Below are 21,581 nucleotides of genomic sequence, written 5' to 3' on the forward strand. Positions count from 1 at the left end.
CCAGTACAGACGATCATGTCTGCATCGGTTAAAACGCAGGCGGGTTGCCAGAAAAAAGGCTCTAAAACTTGTGAAAAATTAAGGAATCGTTGATGAACAATTCCTAAAAATAAGAAATAATGGAGCGTGGAACTTGTTCTTCAGTCCACCCGTCCCTGGGACATGTGAGCCTTGTCCTTAATCACTGACAATTTGGGAGAGATAAACAAATATGGTAAGCCAGGGTCACCAAGCCTGTGACAGGACACAGCTGTGCATGATATGGGACAAAAACATGGCGGGCCTGTACGTTGTTACCCTTGAAAAGTAATAAGATCGCCTGATTTAATATACAAACACTAACGTCGGGTAAAATCCACCCGAAAAATATTGAACTCTCATTACTAACGTCGGGTGATTTCCCCCTGACGTTGAGTGTTTAGTGGGACAGTCCATGGAAAGCGCGTCGAACTTCTATGCGCATGCGCGACGAACGAGATTTCGCGCGTCGCCCGCGTTGTTAAATGTCAACTATGAAAAACCAGTAGTTTAATGTCCGGGATTTACCCACACGGTGAGTAGCGGTACAACAACACAACACGGTGTTTCCAAAACTACCATCGTTTTTCAGAAGTCACTCACCGTTGTCTCCCGAAATTAGTGTTTGCTCGGAGTGCTAACTTTTAGCCGCTAGCATTAGCAGCTAGTATCTTAAGCTAACATTGTCTGAGTAGCCCTGAAATGAAGAGTGATGAGGTCATATATGGGAAAGGTTGTACCTCAGTTAGCTCGAATGAGTATATTAACCTTATTTACAACAGTTATAGATAAACATGACAATGTTAGCTTGTCAGTGGTTAGATAGTTAACACGCATATACCTCACTAACAGTGAACACTAAGTTATGTAATTTCATGCTAACTGTTCATGTTGTTTGATTAAGCGCCTCATCATTTTTCATCAAGGAATGTTATGATGACTTTCAACTATACACAAACCTGATTCCTGCTGAAGTTAATTGTTTTTATTAATGATCTCATATACAATAACACTATGTGAGCACAGACAAACTTTCTATGCCAGTGTTTATATAAATATATAGCCAGGATTATATATGCCTGGATACAGATACAAAAAGGTATTGAAGCAATATAGAAAGTGGAAAATAAATTAAACAATGAGAGTGAAATGAATGTTCAAGTTGCTTTTAGATTTGCAGCTTAATTGCAGTTTTGCTTAACAATTATTCTGAAGACAGCAGAGGACAACAGTCAGTGAAGTTATTCCTTGGCAAGAAGAATGGCACCGGGTCAGGACACACAGGTCGGAATGCAGTACTTAAATTACCAGCATTACTGTCACTTAACGTAAAGTTTCATAAATAGTAGTTGATGAAGTTCTGTAATAATGAAAAGTCAAGTTTGATGTACCCTTTTTTTTTGCGCAGTTGGAGAAAGTCATTGGTGAGGTGTTGATGAGTGGGGATAGCCGCAAACTGGATGTATTCTTGCAAAGGGACATACACAAAGGCACCTCTTTAAACTGTTCTCAACACTTTCTCACCAAATTGGATAAACTTGTCCACAAGGTAAGATATGGCCCGTCACACTAACTAACAAGCCACGGTAATTTGCTGTTTGCAGGTGTAATGAAATCATTTCTGTACTGTTTGTTTAGTGTTTGGATCAAAAAGATTCCAAATCAGCTAGTCTGGTTCTGGCCATCATCTCCAAATGTGGGGACAACCTGAAACTACCTGGCAGTGGCCAAGGGCTTTGTGGGATAATAGGTCGAGGCCTTATCAAAAAGATAAGTATACATCTAATATATAAAGGCAAAATGTGTGTGAGGGCTCTATTAGTTAAAGTTTTCTGTTGTTGAATGAATCTGGTTTTATGCACATGGTACAGTGGTTTGAGAAATGCAGGCAGCTGTGGATCCAGTGTGGCCCCCAGTGGGATGAGCCTTTGTTCAACCTTTCTGAGGATTTCTTTGATGTCCTAACAGTGAGCTAATGTCTTACAGTAAAACACTTGATTCAATAAAATAGTCATGTACGTGTAACTGTTCTGAAAAGTGTTTTCTTTCCTCTCTTTTATAGGTGGTACATGAAGCATCTAAAGAGGGTACGCTTGTACATTTCTTAATTTGTGATTCAACCTCAGTATGTGTTTAATATTTGAGGGCTCCGTTAACTTAAGTGCTCTCAATGTTGTTTTGTGGTAACTCTTACTTATAAACGGAAGATTGTGAGAATACAATAAAAATCAATATTATGAGCTTTTAAATAGAAGACAATCATTTAGGGACCATCTCAGAGCTTAAATTTAAATGCTTTCATTATGAACTGTGGTGGGAATTTGTATTTAATTCCCTGGTGAGGAAATAAACCATCAGACTCAGTGATCAATTCAATGATCTCAAAGTATTTAATTAATGGTCAAGAAACAATTACAGAGAATAGATTTGAACACAGATAGAGTTACTGAGCGAACACTTGGCCATGCGGGACAGAATCTCCAACACCACTTCAGGTATCAAGATTCTGACGATAGGTGACAGGAGATTTGCCAGCTTTATGCACAGCTCAAGGGTTCACGTCATCCTTCGATATCATGCAGGCAGGACATGTCCAGTGGTCAGACTTTGTCAGCGAAGGGGTTAATGCCCCCCTTTCTACTGAGTGTATAGACATTGGGCAAAACATCAAATAGTCACAAGGGCATTTAGGTTCAAAGTAACTAACATTTCCTGATATCAGGCAGATGCAAACATTAAGTGGATTTTATATAATGATGTTTCATCAGGTCAATCCAACTGAACTTTGAGCATAGCTGTCAGGACAGGAGGATCTGTTACATTTCAAAGATGACAGTTAGATTAAATAATTTCCATGACATGAACCATAGCTTATAAATACCTTATAGTATTCCTATATGTTTTTTGCAGGAACATACAACATCACTGATTCCTTCCTGTATCCTGTTGGTCAATTGGGAATTGACCCCAGAATCAATATCCTGATCCAGAAGGAGGTTTGAAATAAGTTTAATAAACATTTAGTTTTTTTGTGGAGCAATAAAAACTGTGAGTCAGGCATTTGTTCGTAGATTAACATGCTAATGGTTTTCTAACAGGCAATTCGTAAATTTAATCTAATTCTGGACAAAATCCCAGTGGAGCTCAAGAAAGAGCGGAAGATGCTAACATCTCAGGAGGCCTCGGATATCATGTATGTCTTGGTAATTTCCTCAGAGCTGGTGTCATTACCAATTTCTTTTAACTATCTGCACAATCTTATGTCAAAATCAACAGGGTCAAGCTGGCTGGTCGGATATTGGAGGGTGGTGGTAGGTGTTTTATGAATACTATAATATTTATTTTTTCAACAAGAACCATACTTACTTACAATTTGCATACCAAAAATGAACAGTACAGTGGTTTTGTGTCAGATTACGACTTGCAGACAGCCCTGACCGAGGCATTGTGCAGAATGGCCACTCCTGTCCAGAGGAGGGAGCTGGCAAGTCGATGGTTCAGCATGGAGCATGTGGCCAGTGCCTTTGCCAAGATCAGTGATTCTGAGTTTGAGACGGTAATATTTGTCATCAGCACTTTCATTTTTTTGCACTACTGTTGGAATTTATTACAGTAATTTTACACGAGGTGACATAGGATTGAATGTAATTTTGTGTGATTTCAGGATTGCCGCAAGTTTCTGAATTTGGTGAATGGGATGCAGGGAGACAGGAGAAGGTAAAATACATACACACTAAAGCTCTGTGCTTCACAAGGCATGACATGGAACATGAGAGGTCATTAGAGTTGGCATTCAACATAGGAATATTTGAACATGGTCCACACCTAGGTGCACATAACTGAATGCCAGTGTTCTCTTGTACTGTAGGGTGTATTCCTACCCGTGTTTGGAAGTTTATCTGGAAAAGCATGAGGTCAGTATAAACAGGATGTGCAAAGATACATAGGAACAAGTAGGGCTGGGCGATATGGCCAAAAATGATATCAAAAGTTTTACCAAGAAATTATAATATTAGTTAATATCAATGATTATCATGATTAATGTTAAAAATCTTTTTTTATTTTTAAATGTAAATTAATTTTTGGTCCAGAATAAAGTTTGTGGTTTTAAACTCTTCTTTATCAGCAGAAAAAGACGACCACTTAATAAACTGCAACACTTAACAAGTCTGAGGTCGATCGATTATGTGTTTTGTATTGATATACATTGGAGTTTTGCTATATTGCTGATGATGAAAATTATCTTTCAGTTATTATTGTTACTGTTTTATCGCCTAGCCCTAGGAAAAAGAGTAAAGATTTTATGTCTCAGTCTAACAGCAATTTCAGGACAATAATATAGAACTTATCAATACACTTTTGCCCTCTTGTTATTTTGAACTGTTGCATTGGACTGTCCCAAACATAATATACTTATTAGTCTGTTTGCAGCTGTTTTGAAATTATTGTGGTTCTGTTGTCAGCTGCTGATGCCCGCTGATGAGAAACTGGAGGAATTCTGGATCGACTTCAACCTTGGCAGCCACAGCATCTCCTTTTACTTCTCTTTGGCCGAGGGAGACGGAGAGGTACTTCAAGATTAATAGTAAATTTGCAAAGTGCTGTGTAACTTATAACTATATTTATAACACAAGACATCTGTGGTTTTCCCTTCATGTAGGAGGGTCAGTGGGATACGATCTGTATCAATGAGAATGAACTCCAAAGCTACACTGTTAAAGGTAATCAAAGCTTGTATCTTCAGATTTAATCCCAAACCAGCTGTAAAGTATACACTTATATTAAAATATTCAATAAATCCACCCAGCCAAGGAAATGCACTTAGACCACAGATATTTTGATGCAGATCTGAACATTATATTTATGTGTCTTGAAACTCCTCTAGTATTTTCTTGTGTGTGGGGGTAAGAGGACAGTATGATATACTGTGTTTACTTTTATCTCCAGAGGAAGGCAAGAGGAAACTCTTGCAGTTAAACCTGTCAGAGGTGGTGATGGTTGGTGGGGTTGAAGGATCGAGTCTTACCATCCACTTCAGCTCCTCTCTGGACATCCTGCAGGCTGCTCGTAGCATCTATGGACAAACCAAAAACACAGTAGGCCATGGCTCATTCTGTCAGTCCATATTGGTCACAATGCCATACAATATTTGTAAAAGTTTTCGTTTTTCAGACCAAAATGAATACTTAGAAAATGTAATTGATACAATAATAACTTTGAGAAGAACTTGGCAACCTTTGAAAAGACGTTTTGACTATTAATGAATTTTAATGAATTTTTCTAGTTGTAACATTTCTCTGTGGTTTAACACTTCCTGGCTTGTAAAAACCACAGCATTCTTTCTTTGCTCCAAGCAAAGTCTAGAGTTGTCTTCCATCAGATGATTTACATTCTCAAGCATCTCTTCCTGTCAGGGCTTTGTAGGGAAGACAGGCACATCTGTGGTGAAGACGACAGTTAAAATCATCATGGAGGAGAACAGCTCCCAGCAGGTATGGTATAGTCGGTTAACATAATTCTGTCATACAGCTATGATGATTAATGTGGTCATCACGGATGCCAAAATATAAAGGAATTTATGGCGGTTGCTGGGCCTTTGTAATGAGTTTTACATCAATGTGATATTATTTTATCAGTTTGTTTAAACGTTTTGAAAAAGCTTCAAATTGCCAACCATAATTACTGTTGATATGTTTCTTTTTGTACTGGATGCCACTCTCCATGGAGGTTGTTCCAGAGAGCCAGGTGTCCCTTGGTGAAAGTGAGAAAAGCCCTGCCCCCTATCTTTTTCCTGCTCCAACTGCACCTGTACAGGTAGAAGACTTTTTAATTTGTCGAATTTAAATGTATTAATGATAAATTAATGCAGTGTTTCTGCTGATTACATTTCTGAGTGGTGGCCCGCCATGCCAACATCTTTTAGTTGAACGTAAATGTGAACAAGGCAGTTTGTCAAATTATTTTAGGAAGACTGGCAACAAAAAGTGTGAATGCAGGGTTTTCACGACGGGCTGCCAATGATAACCTGCTTCAGGGTCAGGGCAGAAGCAGCGGTTGGTTTGAAACTTGTCAGATTCTCCTATCTGTGAGTCCTCCAATTCACTAAACACTTTAACAATAAACACAAACTGTGAACAGCACAGAAGTTTACTTTGTGCTCAAGAGTTTATGAGACACATATTTAAACACATTGAAAAAAGGTCCAACATTTTGTGTGCACGCAGTTCACCTGCTACAGCCAACACAAGACTTAACATGACACGCACAGCGAGGGCTAAGTTACCAGATGATCAATGTTATCGTCAGGTTGTTTGGGAAGAGTGCCAGAGACTAGCAGACACACCCATACACACACACACACACAAAATCCTAGAGGAAACTCTGGAATACACACCTGATACAATACGGAGTTAAAAGCTCATCTAAATCATAACCATCTTGTTTAATGAGCTGGTAACATTTATTCTGTGTCAAATGTTACATTTTTATCCAGGAGCAATTTTTTGTTTTCTTGCACTGTTTCCAGCTTTAGAAAATTTCTTATCATAGTAAAATGTATATTGTAGAATGAAACATCCTTACCTGAATTGATGTGTATAGTTTAGCAAGCAACACTACACTTAAATGATACAAAATATTACTAAGAGTAAGGTGAAGGAATGAATGTTGAGGATAGTTCAGAATAATTAAAGTGTCAAACTCTTAAGTAGTGGTTCCTACATTCCATCTTGTATTCATTGTCTTGTTGAAACAAATTAACACAGTATGTCCCTCAAACAGCCAATAGGGGGTGACGAGAGCACGGTAACAATTATATCAGGGTTACATCTTTTTATTCTGCAAAACACTGAATCCTTATTGACAGCAGAAATTCTGTGTTTCTGTGATCCTTCGCCATTAAAAATTTCCCAAAATGTTATGGGATCATTTGGATATCACATTTAAATTGACCATTAAGATAAGATAAGATAAAACTTTATTAATCCACACACAGGGGAAATTCAGTTTTTAAAGCAGCAGGCAAGTCAGAATGAGGTAGACAAGAGAATGAAAAATATGTTAAAGAAAGGCAACAGAATAATAATAATAAAATATTTAATGAAAAGAAAAAAAGCTGAGTATGTATATTATATACACATATATAAATGTGGCCACGCAAATGATTCACAGACACAGCCATTCTGATTTTCCATTCAGATATTGACCTCTGCCAATATGAGGATTTCAGAGTCCACCACCTTCATATGCAACAGTGCAGGAGGAAGTGTGCACAGTGCTGGTTCTCTCTCTGCTGTTATGCAAAGTAAGTGGACACTACAGACTGTAAAGGATTGCTGTTGAACCAAGAGGCACATGTGTATGTTTATGATGTCTTCAACCTTCAGGAAAACATTATTACAAGAAATGTATTTTAGGAGTTCTTTTACAAAAACAAACAATTTATGTCATATTGGATTTTTAACAACTTTGCTTGTTGTTAACTATGTGAATTGATACATTAGCTTTTATTTTGAATTAATTTAATGTTGAACAGGGCACCTTTATTGATTTTTTTACTAAAATATGCTATTAAAAAGTGACAGTTATTCATATGAAGATCATCTTTGTGTTAATAAACTACTTATAACTGGCATCTTAATACAATTGTTTGGATTATTCATCCTGTTTTGCACTCAGACTCTGATCTTCACGGATATCGCCCCCCCCCTATCTTCTTGTTGCATAATATTGATATCTTCCCTCCTCTTAGACACTCTATCTAAGGGTAAAGGGAACCCATCTTTGCTGAGAGTTCGTTCATGTGATAGGCAAGGTGAATTTTTCCTGAGAGATCTAAAGACCGGCAGTCATCATACAACTCCCAGCAGCACAACAGCAGGGGGCAATGTACAGCAGGTGTGACACACACTCTGAATACCTAACATACAATACAGGTTTTCTGAGTGTTCAAAATATTGAACTCATTTGGAATTAAACTTCAGTTTCATGCTCTCTGTGTCTCTACAGAGCGTGGCCACCAAAAAGGTGGATAACAACAATGTTGACAAACAAAAAAAGGTATAAACTGTCTAAAGTTAGGGTACTATGCATTCTCTACATCCGCACAGTCTCTCTGAAATGTTTTTAGTATATGAAAGTATGATAAGATTTATCAATGCTCAGTAATATTGTTTTTGTCTTACATAACTATTAAGAGAAGAACTCCAAGCACAGACAATGATTTATGTTTCTGGTACCAACCAGCACAGCTGTCTGCAAATCTACTATAGTTTGTATTTGATATGAGCTCCATTGTGTTTTACATGTTATCATAGTGACAGGAAAGTTATATTTAAACAAAGTATATCATACACTTACATTCCTTGTTTCTACTTGTTGTACAGAACACACCTTTGGAAAAAGCCGTAGATAAAGTTCAAACTGGACAGCGAGAAGAACAGTCCCTGGGTAATGTATTGACTAAAGCTTTGCCCAAAAATACAGCATCATCTGTATTTTTCACTGACTGTTGAATCCATCCCTAATTGTTTTACTTACAGAGGATAATTATGTGCCTGACACCCAGCCCACACGTGTGAAACAAATGTAAGTTCTGCGGAGAACCACCACACACACTGCAGATTAAATGCTCTGATTTCGTAATGGATGTTCTTGTTTATGCAGCACGTCTAATCAAGTTTACATGTTTCTTTGTTCAAATCTCAGATCTTCTAACTGGGGCAGACTGTCTGTTTCTGAAATGCTAACGATGTCCACACAGAAAGTAAAAACACTGCAAAGACCTGGTAAGTCATAAAATATTTTCACTCATTCTAAGATATCACTGAATGTTTTGCACAGTAATATCTCGTAATACACACACAACACATCCAGGTAAAATTAACTATTATCAAACCTTCTTTTCAAATTCAATGATTTTCCTTTAGAGCCTCAGTCAAGTTTGTCACACCAGCAGGAGCGCTCATCCGTGGCTCTGAGATTGTCAGTTCCAGACTCAGGCCCAATCTGCCAAAAGCAGCTCCATACCAAACTCACCCAGCGCCTGCAGAAGGTCCTCAGTGAGAGAGCCCAAGATTGGGCACCTCAAGAGGCAGCCGCACCTCAAGGGAAAATGTGTGATATCAACGGGCACTCAAAAAACAGAAGCACTGCAGACCAGTGTTCTTCCACTTTATGTGCTCCTCAAGTGCAGCAGACCCAGAGAAGTGGCTCAGGCAAAGTCAAGACTAAAGGCCAGATGTCACTGGAGGCAGATGCTGCTCCACACAAAGCTCCAGTCAAGGCCCCAAACACTACATCACTGCAGGAGAGAGTAACACCCGACATCACGGCTGAAACTAACAGGGCTCTCTCAAGCAAAGAGAAGGTATGACATCTTTGAAATAATGCTGGGATTAATGCTGATTCTACGATTCTTTATGTTTTCCTGTATATTGTTATTCTCTCACCTTCTGCTGTCACTACTCAGAGAGATGCAAAGGTTGCAAAAAGCATGGTGAAGCTCATCTCTAGCCATTATGAGACTAACACTCAATCCACAGCAAAAAATAAAACAGAGAATATCCCTGAGAGCCGGATTCCTCCTCTTGTTAACAGGTATGCACATTGATGATTGCAGGGCTATATTATACATGAACAAATCACACTGCTTGTGATTTAACTTAATGATCATATGTGTTTTTTGTAACAGGCCAATCTTCAATATGAACTGGTATTCAACTGCTAAAGTAAGCAATTCTTTATTTATTCCTAGCTGTATCTTAAGAACATTTTTACATGCTTGATTTACTGAAGATGATCTTTCCCTGCAATAGAAAGACACATCCGGAGCTTTAAGCATGATGAAATCCGAGAGTAAAAGAGCAACAAACTCTTCCAGGTAAAATATTTCAATTAAACGTTTTCAGGTACATTCAAATATTATGAAAGTCTGTTGAAATTTAGAATGTATCTAATGACTTTTTTCTTTTGAACAGAAAAGATATCTTTGCATTCAGCCTTGATACACCGTTGACGTTTGGGGTAAATTTTACTATTGTTAGTAATTTTATATCTCTGAGGTATTGTGGTGTTTAAAGTCTCATTTATTATTCTTTAGGGAAAAGAAAAACCCCTGAATCACACGTATGCTTCATCAAGCAGGTAACAGTGGAGAATCCCTGTGGGCTAAAACAAAGAAACGTTTTGTCAAGAGTTTGAAGTAAAATCTGTCTAATTTCATGTTCCCCATATTATTCGACAGTGACATCCCTGACTCAAGATCCCACAACACAACCAAGAAAGGACAACCTGTGACAAAAGTATAATTTAATTTATACTATGTGTGTGTGTGTGTGTGTGTGTGTGTGTTTGTGTGTGTTTATTAGTTTGAAATTGCTGTGCTCAGTTCTACAGCACTCACAAATATGACATTGCTTTCACTCTTCTCTCTCTCTCTATTTTACTCTCATTAAATCTCCTATTGCTTTACAGGAGAAGAAGCATGTAAAAAAGCATTTGTTTAGTGACACAGACACAGACCATGCCATGACAGAGGTCAGCTGGCTGAGGGAGTCGAGCAGGAAACCCAAACCCAAAGTTACCAAATATTCAAGGCAGGCCCCCATCAAGCCTAGGGCTGAGTCACCTCAAACTTCATGTAAGCTCGTTGATTCATGCTTATATTCTGAAACTCTTCCATTTAGACTTGATGTTGATCAAATCAAGTGAAGAAATCAGTATTTTCATAAAGAGGAATTGCTTTCGTTCTGAGCAGGTGAATCATCACATTTGCCTCCTCCCTCCCCAAAGCCTGTCAAGGGTAACACCAAACCAAATAATGTAAGCCAGTGTTTTTTTTTATGTAAATAATTGGCTCTAAGCTTTTATGCACTATCACAATTAGCCACTGTGTGTCACTGTTGTTTAAGCAGAAGAAGCACAATGTGAAGGAGAGAGTGGAGCAGCCAAAGAAGATGGTGAAGCCAGCAGCAGAAGCCCCCAACAGACCACATGCAGCAGGCAGGAGGCCCAGGAGAGCTGCAGCCACTTCTACCAAGAGCTACAGGGAGCCAGATACTGACGACAGCCAGTCAGATGTAGAGAAGCCTCCCGCTCATACGGCAAAATACTTCTCAGTAACTTATGTCTCTTTTTGTCATATTTTGAAACACTGCAGGAAAATATCTATATACACAGATCTGACCAATCAACATTTTGGTATTTTGTTAGCCCAACAAATAATCTTTTGTGATGTCAAAGGCGTTAACACCAGCTACAAAGCTACATCATGGCTTTGAATGCTAATGTTGAAGCATCTTGTTTTCAAAACACAAGCAAATAGTGTCAGTGTTTTAAAACGACTTTAGCAAGAACATGTAAAATCATGTATGTTCTCTTCAACAAGGGAACAGAAGATTTAAACAAGGACCTAAAACACTTGTTATTGCAGGTATTTAATCATATACTATTTGAAATTTGATTCAGGTATATTCCACAACCAAAGTGAAAACACAGTTGGGATCAACTCGTACCATGAGGAGGAGCATAACAAACCGGATAATTATTAGGATTATGGAAATTGATCAAAATCATACTTTCTTTGTCCCTTTATAATAGTACTGTGCCTCTGACCATCTGGAGAACACTGAGAAAACTCATGATGCTGCTCAGGTGATGAAAAAAAAGTCTGCCACCAAACAACCAGCCAAAGGCTCCCTGAAACTACATAGCAGTCATCTCAGCAGCCGCTTGGATATAAAGTCAGACCAGCCATCTATTTTCAAGGTACAGGTCATAGAGTTCATATTTCATGTTATACTCATGAAACGATTATCCATACATCCCAAAAAGCATCTGTACATCTTAATTCATCAGTATCACTACATGCTCAAAGCATTTTCAACTTTGATTTTGTTTTGGCTGTTCAGAGCCTAACCTTTGAATGTGGTCACTGAGTGAGCTGTGGGCTTGAATAGGCATTGTGTTTCTTGATTCAGATGTATAACAGACACACTTTGTTTTTCAGCAGCAGAGGCCTGAGAATGTTCTTCAAGTCACTTCAAAGTTTAGTAAGAAAAAAATCACCCCCGTCCGAGAACAGAAGAATGCATTAAAGGAGTCTATGGCTGCTCGCCAGACCTCCTTCTGTCCGTCGCCTGCTTTCATGGAGAGGATGAGATGTAAGACTCTGGAAAGATACTCACCAACATCTGAGTTAGATAACAGTCATTTGACTCCTTTGACATCAGCTAATGTCTACTATATGTTTCATGATGGGGTCAAATGGTTTATTAATTCCATCACAGTGAGCACATACATTACATTACTAAACGGTCCCTAATGTTTCTTAGTGCCTAAACTGTGGAGGCCTTTCATCGTCTAATTTGTCCAACCATAGTTTCATTATGATCTCATTTATTTCACACTTGTCATTAATATTGTCCATAAAAAGTCCTAAAAGTAGTGTTTTGTGCCAGGACATTACTGTAGGTCTGTGCTCTTTGCCCTGCTGACACTCTCTCACACTTGGCTTTGTGTGTTCCTGGGCTGGACATACAGTTCTCACCAGACAGGCAGACCTCTGTATCGTGTCGTTCAGATGCACATGAAATGTGTATTTCCGCTTAAGTGAGATCCATGACTTCTTTTCTTTACGAAGCAGGTCTAGCTGCTGATCAATATGAACATATAATATGAACCCAAATACTGTACCTTAAAAAAACTAACGCAACTTTGTTACATCACAACAAAACAGTCACTGCCCTTCGCCATCCCCCTAGCACAGCTCACCTGGACTTACAATCCAGCATTGCAGGATTTGGTCTCTGACTGTTTACCTGACATCCTTAATTTGTATTCTACCTCTATGAAGGACTCTAAACAGTGTGTTCCAAGTTTCCAGTTTTATCTATTAAGTTGTTTGTGAGTTACACTCTGACTAAAACACAGCTTTTATTATGGCTCTCTGCATGGTTATGATGTGGTTATGTGAAGCATTGTTTTAGCAATTTTAGTTTCATTTGTAAGATATTTTGTATTTATGTTTTAATACTCTTGCATAAATAAGCCTGTTGCTCTACAGCCTCTTAACTGTAAATTGATATGTAACAAAGCATGTATATATTGACCTTCTACTCTGTGTCCTCCTCCTGTGGCCAGCTGTTTGAACATCTGTGTTTATTTTGGACTCTCACAGCTTACGAGAGGTCAGCCCCAACCTTGGATTTGACCTTCTCCCCTCTTGTCACCCCGCGGGGATCTCCACTCCCTGCCTCCCCTGACCCTGCCTGCCAAGACACCCCCTCGCCAATCCTGCGGATACCTAAACCTTGCTCTACAGTCAGCAGTAATGGAAACTTCAAGCCCCCCTCTCACTACAGTGGAGAAAAGAAGCGCAGCACATCCAGGACTCAATCCATCCAGTCTGCCGCCTCTCTCGCCTCACTGAGACATCAAAACGCTGCACCCAATCCTCCCATTGGGCCACGTGCAGCAAAGGTAACACAGCACCTTCCTGTTGTCCTCTGTAGCTCCAGGGTTTGAATCACATTCAAAGACTTTTACTGTGTAACTGGGCAGTGTAGAATATCTTGTGCTTGTCATTTCCAACTAGACTAGCCTAATGAGAGGTAAGGAGTACCCTGGTATTTAACACTTTTGAGTGGATCACACACCATTACAATACATGGACGTCGTAACATTATTGACACCACTGTGTAGTCATGTGAGAACCACTCGTCACATGAATGGAGGTGTGACTTATGACAACAGGCCTTCATAAACCATAACCTACAACTTATATAAGTGGGTTTGTTACCTTGCTATTTGAAATTTAGGCAAAGATAGGGAAGAAGTCAAACTTGGCTCCCTCCAAAACCATTTTTTAGGTTTTTAGGTCAGGGGTGAATTGTGGGTAGCATGTCTGAAGTGGGCATTAGAGAAATACAAATTAGCCTAATAACAAATATGTATTTATGTTGAAAATGATGAAATTACACATAATGAGCATGAATGCAATTACTAATTCAATTTCAGGCAGAACAGTTAACTGTGCCGCAACGCTTCATCTCTGCCTGTGTGGAAATGTCTTCCTCATTTCACTCTTACTAATCCATGATGAGTTTGATGATTAGATCACCACCAAATGAGCTGCTCCATTCCTCTTGTCCATCATTGTCTCATCACTTTCAATGTCATCTCCCTTTCTATCTCCAGAACAGTCCAAATCAGCAGTGTCTCTCACCAGCACCTCAGTCTCCTTCGCCTGTGTTCACTCAACCCCTGCTGACATCTACATTCTTTGAGCTGGATAAGCCTTCCTTGCCCTCTCCTCCCCAGTCACCTTTCCCTGAAGACAACAATAACAACCTATATGGCATCAGTAAAGTGTCTTCAATATCAAGGGTTTCACTCAGCCAATCGTCCACTAAGTCATCAGTGCTCACTGGCAGAGTTAAGGAAAGCCCCAGGGCTGCTCTGACTGTGTTTCACAAAACAGAGGTATGGATGGCCATATTACTCTTTATGTTTCAGGTTTATACGATAGTGATCGAATAAACAGCAGCAGCATTGAAAATACATTCATGAGTTTTATAATGCATTACTGTCTGTCCTGACAGAAAACACCACTCTCAGACTCAGATGTGGAGCAAGAACAGCCTCTTATGTCAGGTAGAAGACATTTTGTGTCCAGCTTGGTCTTTAACATGGAAACTGGATTTCCATTTTAGTTTACAAGTAGTTAGAAAAATAATCTAAGCACAAGTTCCCTCTACTTGGGATCCTTGGTCAAATCACTACATTTGTTATTTGTTAAGAACCTGTCAAGTAATTGGTTATATATTGTAAGTTTAAATTTTTTTCAAAGGACCCAGTCGCAAGCGGCACGTCTCCAAATCCAGTAATTCTGAGGAAGATGAGAAGGAGGAGAAGATGAAAAGCAAGATGAGAGCGCAGCATGCTCCTCAGATGAAGCCAAGGAAGTTGTTCAAGTCCTGTAAGACATGTTACTTGTGAATCAGTGTTAATTTCGTTGACGAAGACTATGACTAAATATATTCGTTAACGACCTTTTTTCCATGACGAATACAAGACGCAGACGTAACGAAAACGAATCTTTGAAAATAAAAACTATGACGAAATCTATTTTAATTTTCGTTGACGAGACGAGACGAGACGAAAATGTTGGTGGTTGACTAAGTCACAATAATTTTTAAAACATCATCGTATCAGGCCGTCATGAAGTATCAGGAGCGGGCTAGTGAGTGTGTGTGTGTGTGTGCGCCCCAGATAGCGCTCCGGTCCGTAGCTCCGCCCCCCGCCTCGCGCACTCGCTCAGAGAGACACAGTGAAAGCAGAGCGCGTTCTCGTGGAGCAGCCTCTCAGTGACCGACTGCTTCTTAACTATGGAAACAGTGAAAACCAGAGTTTCTCTGGTCTCAGCTGCTCAGAGATCAGCGCTTCAGCTTCTTCATCAGAGCAGAAGCTGCAGTTGGTTTGTACAGAGCTGAAGTTTCTGTGTCCGGCTCCAGTCTGACCTGCTCTCCCTTTTTGTTTTCACATTTAAAATTAAATATATATTTTTAAGCTATTAGGCTGCAGCTATATGTTTTTATAGAAAAGGAGTTTAATGTGGCTATTAAATGTGACTAAAACTAGACTAAAATGGAATTAGTTTTCGTCGACTAAAACTAGACTAAAATGGAATTTGTTTTCGTCGACTAAAACTAGACTAAAACTAAGAAGGATTAAAATGACTAAAAGGTGACTAAAACTAATATGCATTTTCGTCAAAAGACTAAGACTAAGACTAAATCAAAAATAGCTGCCAAAATTAACACTGTTGTGAATTAGCGGTAAATTTATACAAGACTAATATCTAATATCAATATAATCATGTAGAGTATCTTTAACAACCTATGCAAAACTCACACTTTTAATGTCACCAATGTTGGTTTTTAAAAACTTACATTTTCTTTGGTCCAGTAAATAATGTCGGTTGGATCATCTTTAGTTATGAGTCACTTCTCAGTTCATCATTTACACACTTAAAGCTATTAACACAATGAAGAGAAGCTTTATACGGTCTTTCCTACTAAAACATGACATTTTTACTCTAATATCCACACATCCACATTCAGTTCAAAGTAATAAAACAAGGAAAGCAGTTAAAAAGGTTAGGGAAAAATATCAATCTACTAAAAATAGGATGTTAAAAGACACAACCCAGAGCACAGGTAGTCTTTTCCTTTGTTTTTATTCAACGCCACAATTACTGTCAGGCAATTTAGTAAAATACATATATTGTAAAGAGAATCGTTGGTGTAACTGGTGTCAAATCATAATTAGAAATATCGAAAAGTACAATGATTAATTTGTAAGCTAATATATGAATACTAAGATACATTCTTTTCTTATAGTTATGTACAAAGTGTGTACCAACATCAGATATTTCTGATAGATTTGCCTTTTTTCTATGCTTTCTAGTTCTCTTTAGTTTTGAAAAAATGCACCAATGAGAAATTGAATATCTACCCTCACATACAGTGCCTTGCATAAGTATTCACCCCCCTTGGACTTTTTCCCATTATGTACTGTTACTAACTGGAATTCAAATAGACTTAAATAAACTTTTTCCCGTTTGATCAACAAAACATGCATAGTACTTTGGAGGTGCAAAATACATTTTATTGTGACACAAACAATAATGAGAACAAAAAAGTTGACATCTGTTGGGTGCATAAGTATTCACCCCCCTGTGTCAATACTTGGTAGAACCCCCTTTCGCTGCAATTACAGCTGCAAGTCTTTTGGGGTATGTCTCTACCAGCTTTGCACATCTAGAGATGGAAAGGTTTGTCCATTCCTCTTGGCAAAAAAGATGAAGCTCAGTCAGATTGGATGGAGACCGTCTGTGAACCGCAATCTTCAAGTCTTGCCATAGATTCTCTATTGGATTGAGGTCTGGGCTTTGACTGGGCCATTTTAAGACATTAACATTCTTTAATCCAAACCATTCCTTTGTAGCTCTGGCTGTATGTTTAGGGTCATTGTCCTGCTGGAAGATGAACCTCCGCCCCAGTCTCAAGTCTTTTGCAGACAGCATCAGATTTTCTTCAAGGATTTCCCTGTATTTGGCTCCATCCATCTTTCCCTCTATTCTGACCAGTTTCCCTGTACCTGCTGAAGAGAAGCATCCCCACAGCATGATGCTACCACCACCATGCTTCACTGTTGGGATGGTGTGCTCAGGGTGATGGGCAGTGTTGGGTTTTCGCCACACATAGCGTTTTGCATTGAGGCCAAAAAGTTCGGTCTCATCTGACCAGAGCACCTTCTTCCACATGTTTGCTGTGTCTCCCACATGGCTTCTGGCAAACTCCAAACGGGATTTTTTATGGATCCCTTTCAACAATGGCTTTCTTCTTGCCACTCTTCCATAAAGGCCAGATTTGTGGAGTAGACGACTAATAGTTGTCCTGTGGACAGATTCTCCCACCTCAGCTGTGGATCTCTGCAACTCCTCCAGAGTAACCATGGGCCTCCTGGTTGCTTCTCTGATTAATTTTCTCCTTGTCCGACTCTTCAGTTTGGGTGGACGGCCTCCTCTTGGTAGGTTTGCGGTTGTGCCATATTCTTTCCATTTTCTTATGATGGATTTTATGGTGCTCAGAGAGATGTTCAAAGCTCTGGATATTTTTTTATAACCTAACCCTGCTTCATATTTCTCCACAACTTTATCCCTGACCTGTTTGGTGAGCTCCTTGGTCTTCATGATGCTGTTTGTTCAGTAATGATCTCCAACAAACTCTGAGTCCATCACAGAACAGGTGTATTTATGCTGAGATTAAATTGCAGACAGGTGGACCCTATTTACTAATTATGTGACTTGCAAATGTGACTTGTGAATGCAATTGGTCGCACCAGATCTTTGTTAGGGGTTTCACAGTAAAGGGGGTGAATACATATGCACTCAACACTTTTCAGATTTTTATTTGTAAATAATTGTGAAATCCATGTAATATTTCCCCCCACTTCCAAATGATGCACTATTTTGTGTTGGTCCATTACATAAACTCACAATGAAATAAATTTTAATCTGTGGTTATACCATGACAAAATGTAGAAAAGTCCAAAGGGGGTGAATACTTATGCAAGGCACTGTATCTGTGGCTTTGTGTTTTGTCCTCAGTCATTGAGTTGTCTGCTGAAGGTGAGGTGAGCCAGGTCTTGTCCTCTTCCCACACGGTGAGCTCCAGTCAATGGGAGGCCGAAGAGGGCTGTGGAGACGTGGACATGGATGAAGATTTGGAGTTGCCTGGAATTGCTTTTAACCCGAGTAACGTGTGCCAGCAATTCAGCTCTGAGCTAAAGAAGAAGTTCCAGGTTGGACACACACACACGTGCACAGTGACACACATTCTAATGGAGCAAGTGGAGGTACAGCAGGGCCTGCAGTCATGACACTATATCATGCTGTTCCTCTTATCTGAAACATGTTCGGCTCTTTAACACCACTAAAATATGTTTTTGGAAACGTAGCCTTGTGTATTTAACAGTTTATACCTTTTCATCTTAATATTTTATCCTGAACACATCACACCTCTTCTCTTTAGCTTTATTTTCAATAACCTTGATCCACTGACTTTGAATGATGGATTTTATAACCACTGTTTCAAATGTGTATATTCAGAACCGTTACAAGATGGTGGAGGTTTACAACAAGCAGTCACTGAAGACTGTCCAGCAACATGTGTCCTCCTTCAACATGCAAGTCACCAAACACAGGTCAGTCAGTATGTGGAGAAAACATAAAGGTAATGTTTCCATTCAAAGCAGTGTTTCCCTAATTTGTCTCAACACAGTTTAATAAAAATAATAATATGTTGGCAGGATAGCATACTGCGTGCATACCATCAAACTACCCCCCCGACCACTACCGTCGTTGAATGAATCAGAATCTGAGATAACAACCTTACAATTTACACAGTCCGTATTCAGTGTTGATTTCCAAAAGAAGTTCCAAGTTTTATCTTTTACTTCCGACTCTACAATGTTCTGTCTTCCTCTTCTTTGCTTTCCATTTCCGATTTCTAGTTTGTACTGACTGATTCTCTCTCCACAGGACACATAGGCTTGAACAGGTTCAGAAGGTCCTTTTGGAAGAGATCCACAAATTGGAGCAGGATGACACAGCACTCAGGAACATGGAGAAAGACCTGACAGTGGGTCACTCTGCCTCTTTCTAGTCTTCACAGACACACACACCCACTGTCACACACGTATGCTCACTAGCTGTGTTGAGAGGGAATATGGAAGAACATTACCAAAAGAAAATATATCACGCACAGTTTTCTGTAATATGGGACTGTCACTAAATATGATGTGTTGTTGGAATTGATTCATCCAGAGTCAGGGTTTGTTCTCTGTTCTTTCACAGATTTACTGGAAAAAACAGGCTGTAGCTTTCCATTCTTACCAGGAGCAGGAAACCAGGAGGTGAAGCCTGGGACTTGTGGTTTCTGTTTTTTGGAGTATTGGAACACTCATGTTGTTTGTTTGATGCTTTGTTCCTTACACACTGATCAATGCACTTCCCACCGGCATAAACCTCTCTCTGTACAAGGATGAATAACACACTTTAGTTCGAGGAACAAGCTTAACAGGAAAATGAGTTTTTCTTCAGGCTTATCATCATAATCTAGATTTGCACCCCACAGCACAAGCTATTTCTATCCAGCACTTTCTTCATATGACTAAGCCTGATATGATGTTTATTGGGAAGCGTTGCCCCACTATCATCCACTGTTGGCCGTTACTGCAAATGACAGTTCTGGCTGGAATAACCAGTCACAGTTAATGAGTATGACAAAAATATACTAAGATTCGAAAAGATTTAAAAAATCACTGGATCCCACTCTCAAGTCGCCAGATACGTCCTTTTTCAAAATGTTCAAAATTTTGGGGGAATTATTAATGGATCTTGATAAAAACATAAGACACATTTAGGACATGTGCGTCCTGATATCTGTGTTCACAGTTTGGGTCAGCTCGGTTGAATTAAGGGGACTGCCTTAGCAAAGGTTTGCGATCTGCTGACTTACATTCTAGTTACATATGTAATCAAGTGGCTGGTCCTAAAATGTCGAGTTTCACTCGACATTTGACCACAAGTAATAATAAATCCCTCCTGAGAGCTTTCGAATTGGAAAAAGTGCATCAGTATTTATGTCTCCTTTACACTAATCCTGTGTGTTCTCTCACCTTCTTTTGTGCTTTCTCATTTGGTTTTGTGATCACTTTTCTCCTTTCCCCCAGAAACGAGAGTCTGAAGAAAGCCTTCCAGAGCAACATGTGTCACAGCTTGGAGTATGAGGAGAACGTATTCACATCCCAGGTCTGACTCTTGGGCCTGAACTTCACAGCCAGTGTCTAATATGTGCTTCAATGTGTCGCTCATGCCATGAACTTCTCACTTGCTTTGTAAAATCCAGAGCCCAGTTAGCTTCGCAAGGATATTAACTCACAGACCTACTTTTTCAATAAAACATGTCACCTCTGTCTGTGAACCTGTCTGTCCTACCAGCTTTCGCTGAGTGGCCTTTGCAGCATTTTGCTTATCTCGTTGTCTCATGTGGCAGCTGGCGCCCTGCTTGACCTGACTGTCACATTCTATGTTCCCGCCCCTAAAACCCTGCTGCTCTGCCTGCTGTTTTCAGATGTGTCTGATGAGGAAAGATATGAAGTCGGTTCAGGACAGACTCCTGAGTGAGATGGTGAGTTGACAAGTCACTGGTTTGATGGATTAGACACAAAATATTGACCTGTCTTTTTTTTCTGTCTTTTCATTTTGTGTCCTCTACTTTGTCATCAGTACATAAAAAACTGACTTGAGAGAATGAATGGCCTGAAAAGTGTTTGCATCAGGGTTTCCCCCTGGTTCTAGAAAAGTCGATTTCAACAATCTGAATTTTAGCATAGCTTGTCATGTCTCTGTGTGTCTTAGTTCTTTATCAACAGTACATTTTGCACACTGTAATAACACTACAAACAAGGGCTTTGTTTAGTCCCCCTCTTTTCTTTAGTATGTGGTTGTGGGTTTTTGTTTAAATTAAACATAAAAAAACTACAAACAAGACCAACATGGAACTGACATTTGATAGTCTACAAACACTTGGTTAGAACTGATCTCAGTGCACTCAAGTTGTCTGTAGGAGAGACTAATAATACCTACGGTCTCTGCCTGTAGTTTGGGACATTGCTTTTCAAGGTTTATTCTCATCTAGACTATTTCACTTTATCCTTAATTATGGAGAAGTGTAAGTGATTCTGAGACTCAACATTCAGCATATCTGTTGAACCTGATATGCTAACTTTCTTTCATTATGGTCTTAAAAAGTCTCAAATTCAACTTGTGGAAACTGTTGTGTCTATATCTTTCCTAAATGTTTCTTTGTTATTATTTACCTTCTGTAGCAAGTGGGAGAGATCCAGAGTGTGAAGAAAGGCCTGCATGCTTTGTTCTTCCCGTGATGGAGCCAGATTCTGAGTTGAACGGCGTTCCGTCAGGTCCCTATGCTGTA

At 39.3% G+C, this 21,581-nt stretch overlaps 1 protein-coding gene across 1 annotated transcript; it reads left to right on the forward strand.

Annotated features, from left to right (window-relative positions):
• The first annotated feature begins 1,278 nt into the window (after positions 1–1,278).
• On the forward strand, positions 1,279–21,531 carry sycp2 (synaptonemal complex protein 2). Its single transcript, XM_053425270.1, has 44 exons — positions 1,279–1,302; positions 1,427–1,567; positions 1,657–1,788; positions 1,881–1,985; positions 2,081–2,105; positions 2,929–3,014; positions 3,117–3,211; positions 3,295–3,329; positions 3,432–3,574; positions 3,683–3,735; positions 3,887–3,932; positions 4,482–4,586; positions 4,679–4,739; positions 4,966–5,114; positions 5,433–5,510; positions 5,746–5,832; positions 7,216–7,321; positions 7,769–7,914; positions 8,403–8,466; positions 8,559–8,604; positions 8,725–8,804; positions 8,946–9,385; positions 9,488–9,615; positions 9,710–9,746; positions 9,834–9,898; positions 9,996–10,041; positions 10,118–10,161; positions 10,262–10,319; positions 10,492–10,657; positions 10,775–10,839; positions 10,935–11,120; positions 11,617–11,784; positions 12,026–12,179; positions 13,196–13,497; positions 14,215–14,499; positions 14,619–14,670; positions 14,867–14,995; positions 18,191–18,384; positions 18,692–18,786; positions 19,124–19,223; positions 19,439–19,497; positions 20,317–20,395; positions 20,718–20,774; positions 21,475–21,531. The coding sequence occupies exons 1-44, from the start codon at positions 1,279–1,281 to the stop codon at positions 21,529–21,531; spliced, it is 4,773 nt and encodes a 1,590-aa protein (XP_053281245.1).
• Positions 21,532–21,581: the final 50 nt, after the last annotated feature.

Source organism: Pleuronectes platessa, chromosome 6 (assembly GCF_947347685.1).
Source record: "Pleuronectes platessa chromosome 6, fPlePla1.1, whole genome shotgun sequence".
In the NCBI taxonomy this organism is placed as follows: Eukaryota; Metazoa; Chordata; class Actinopteri; order Pleuronectiformes; family Pleuronectidae; genus Pleuronectes; species Pleuronectes platessa.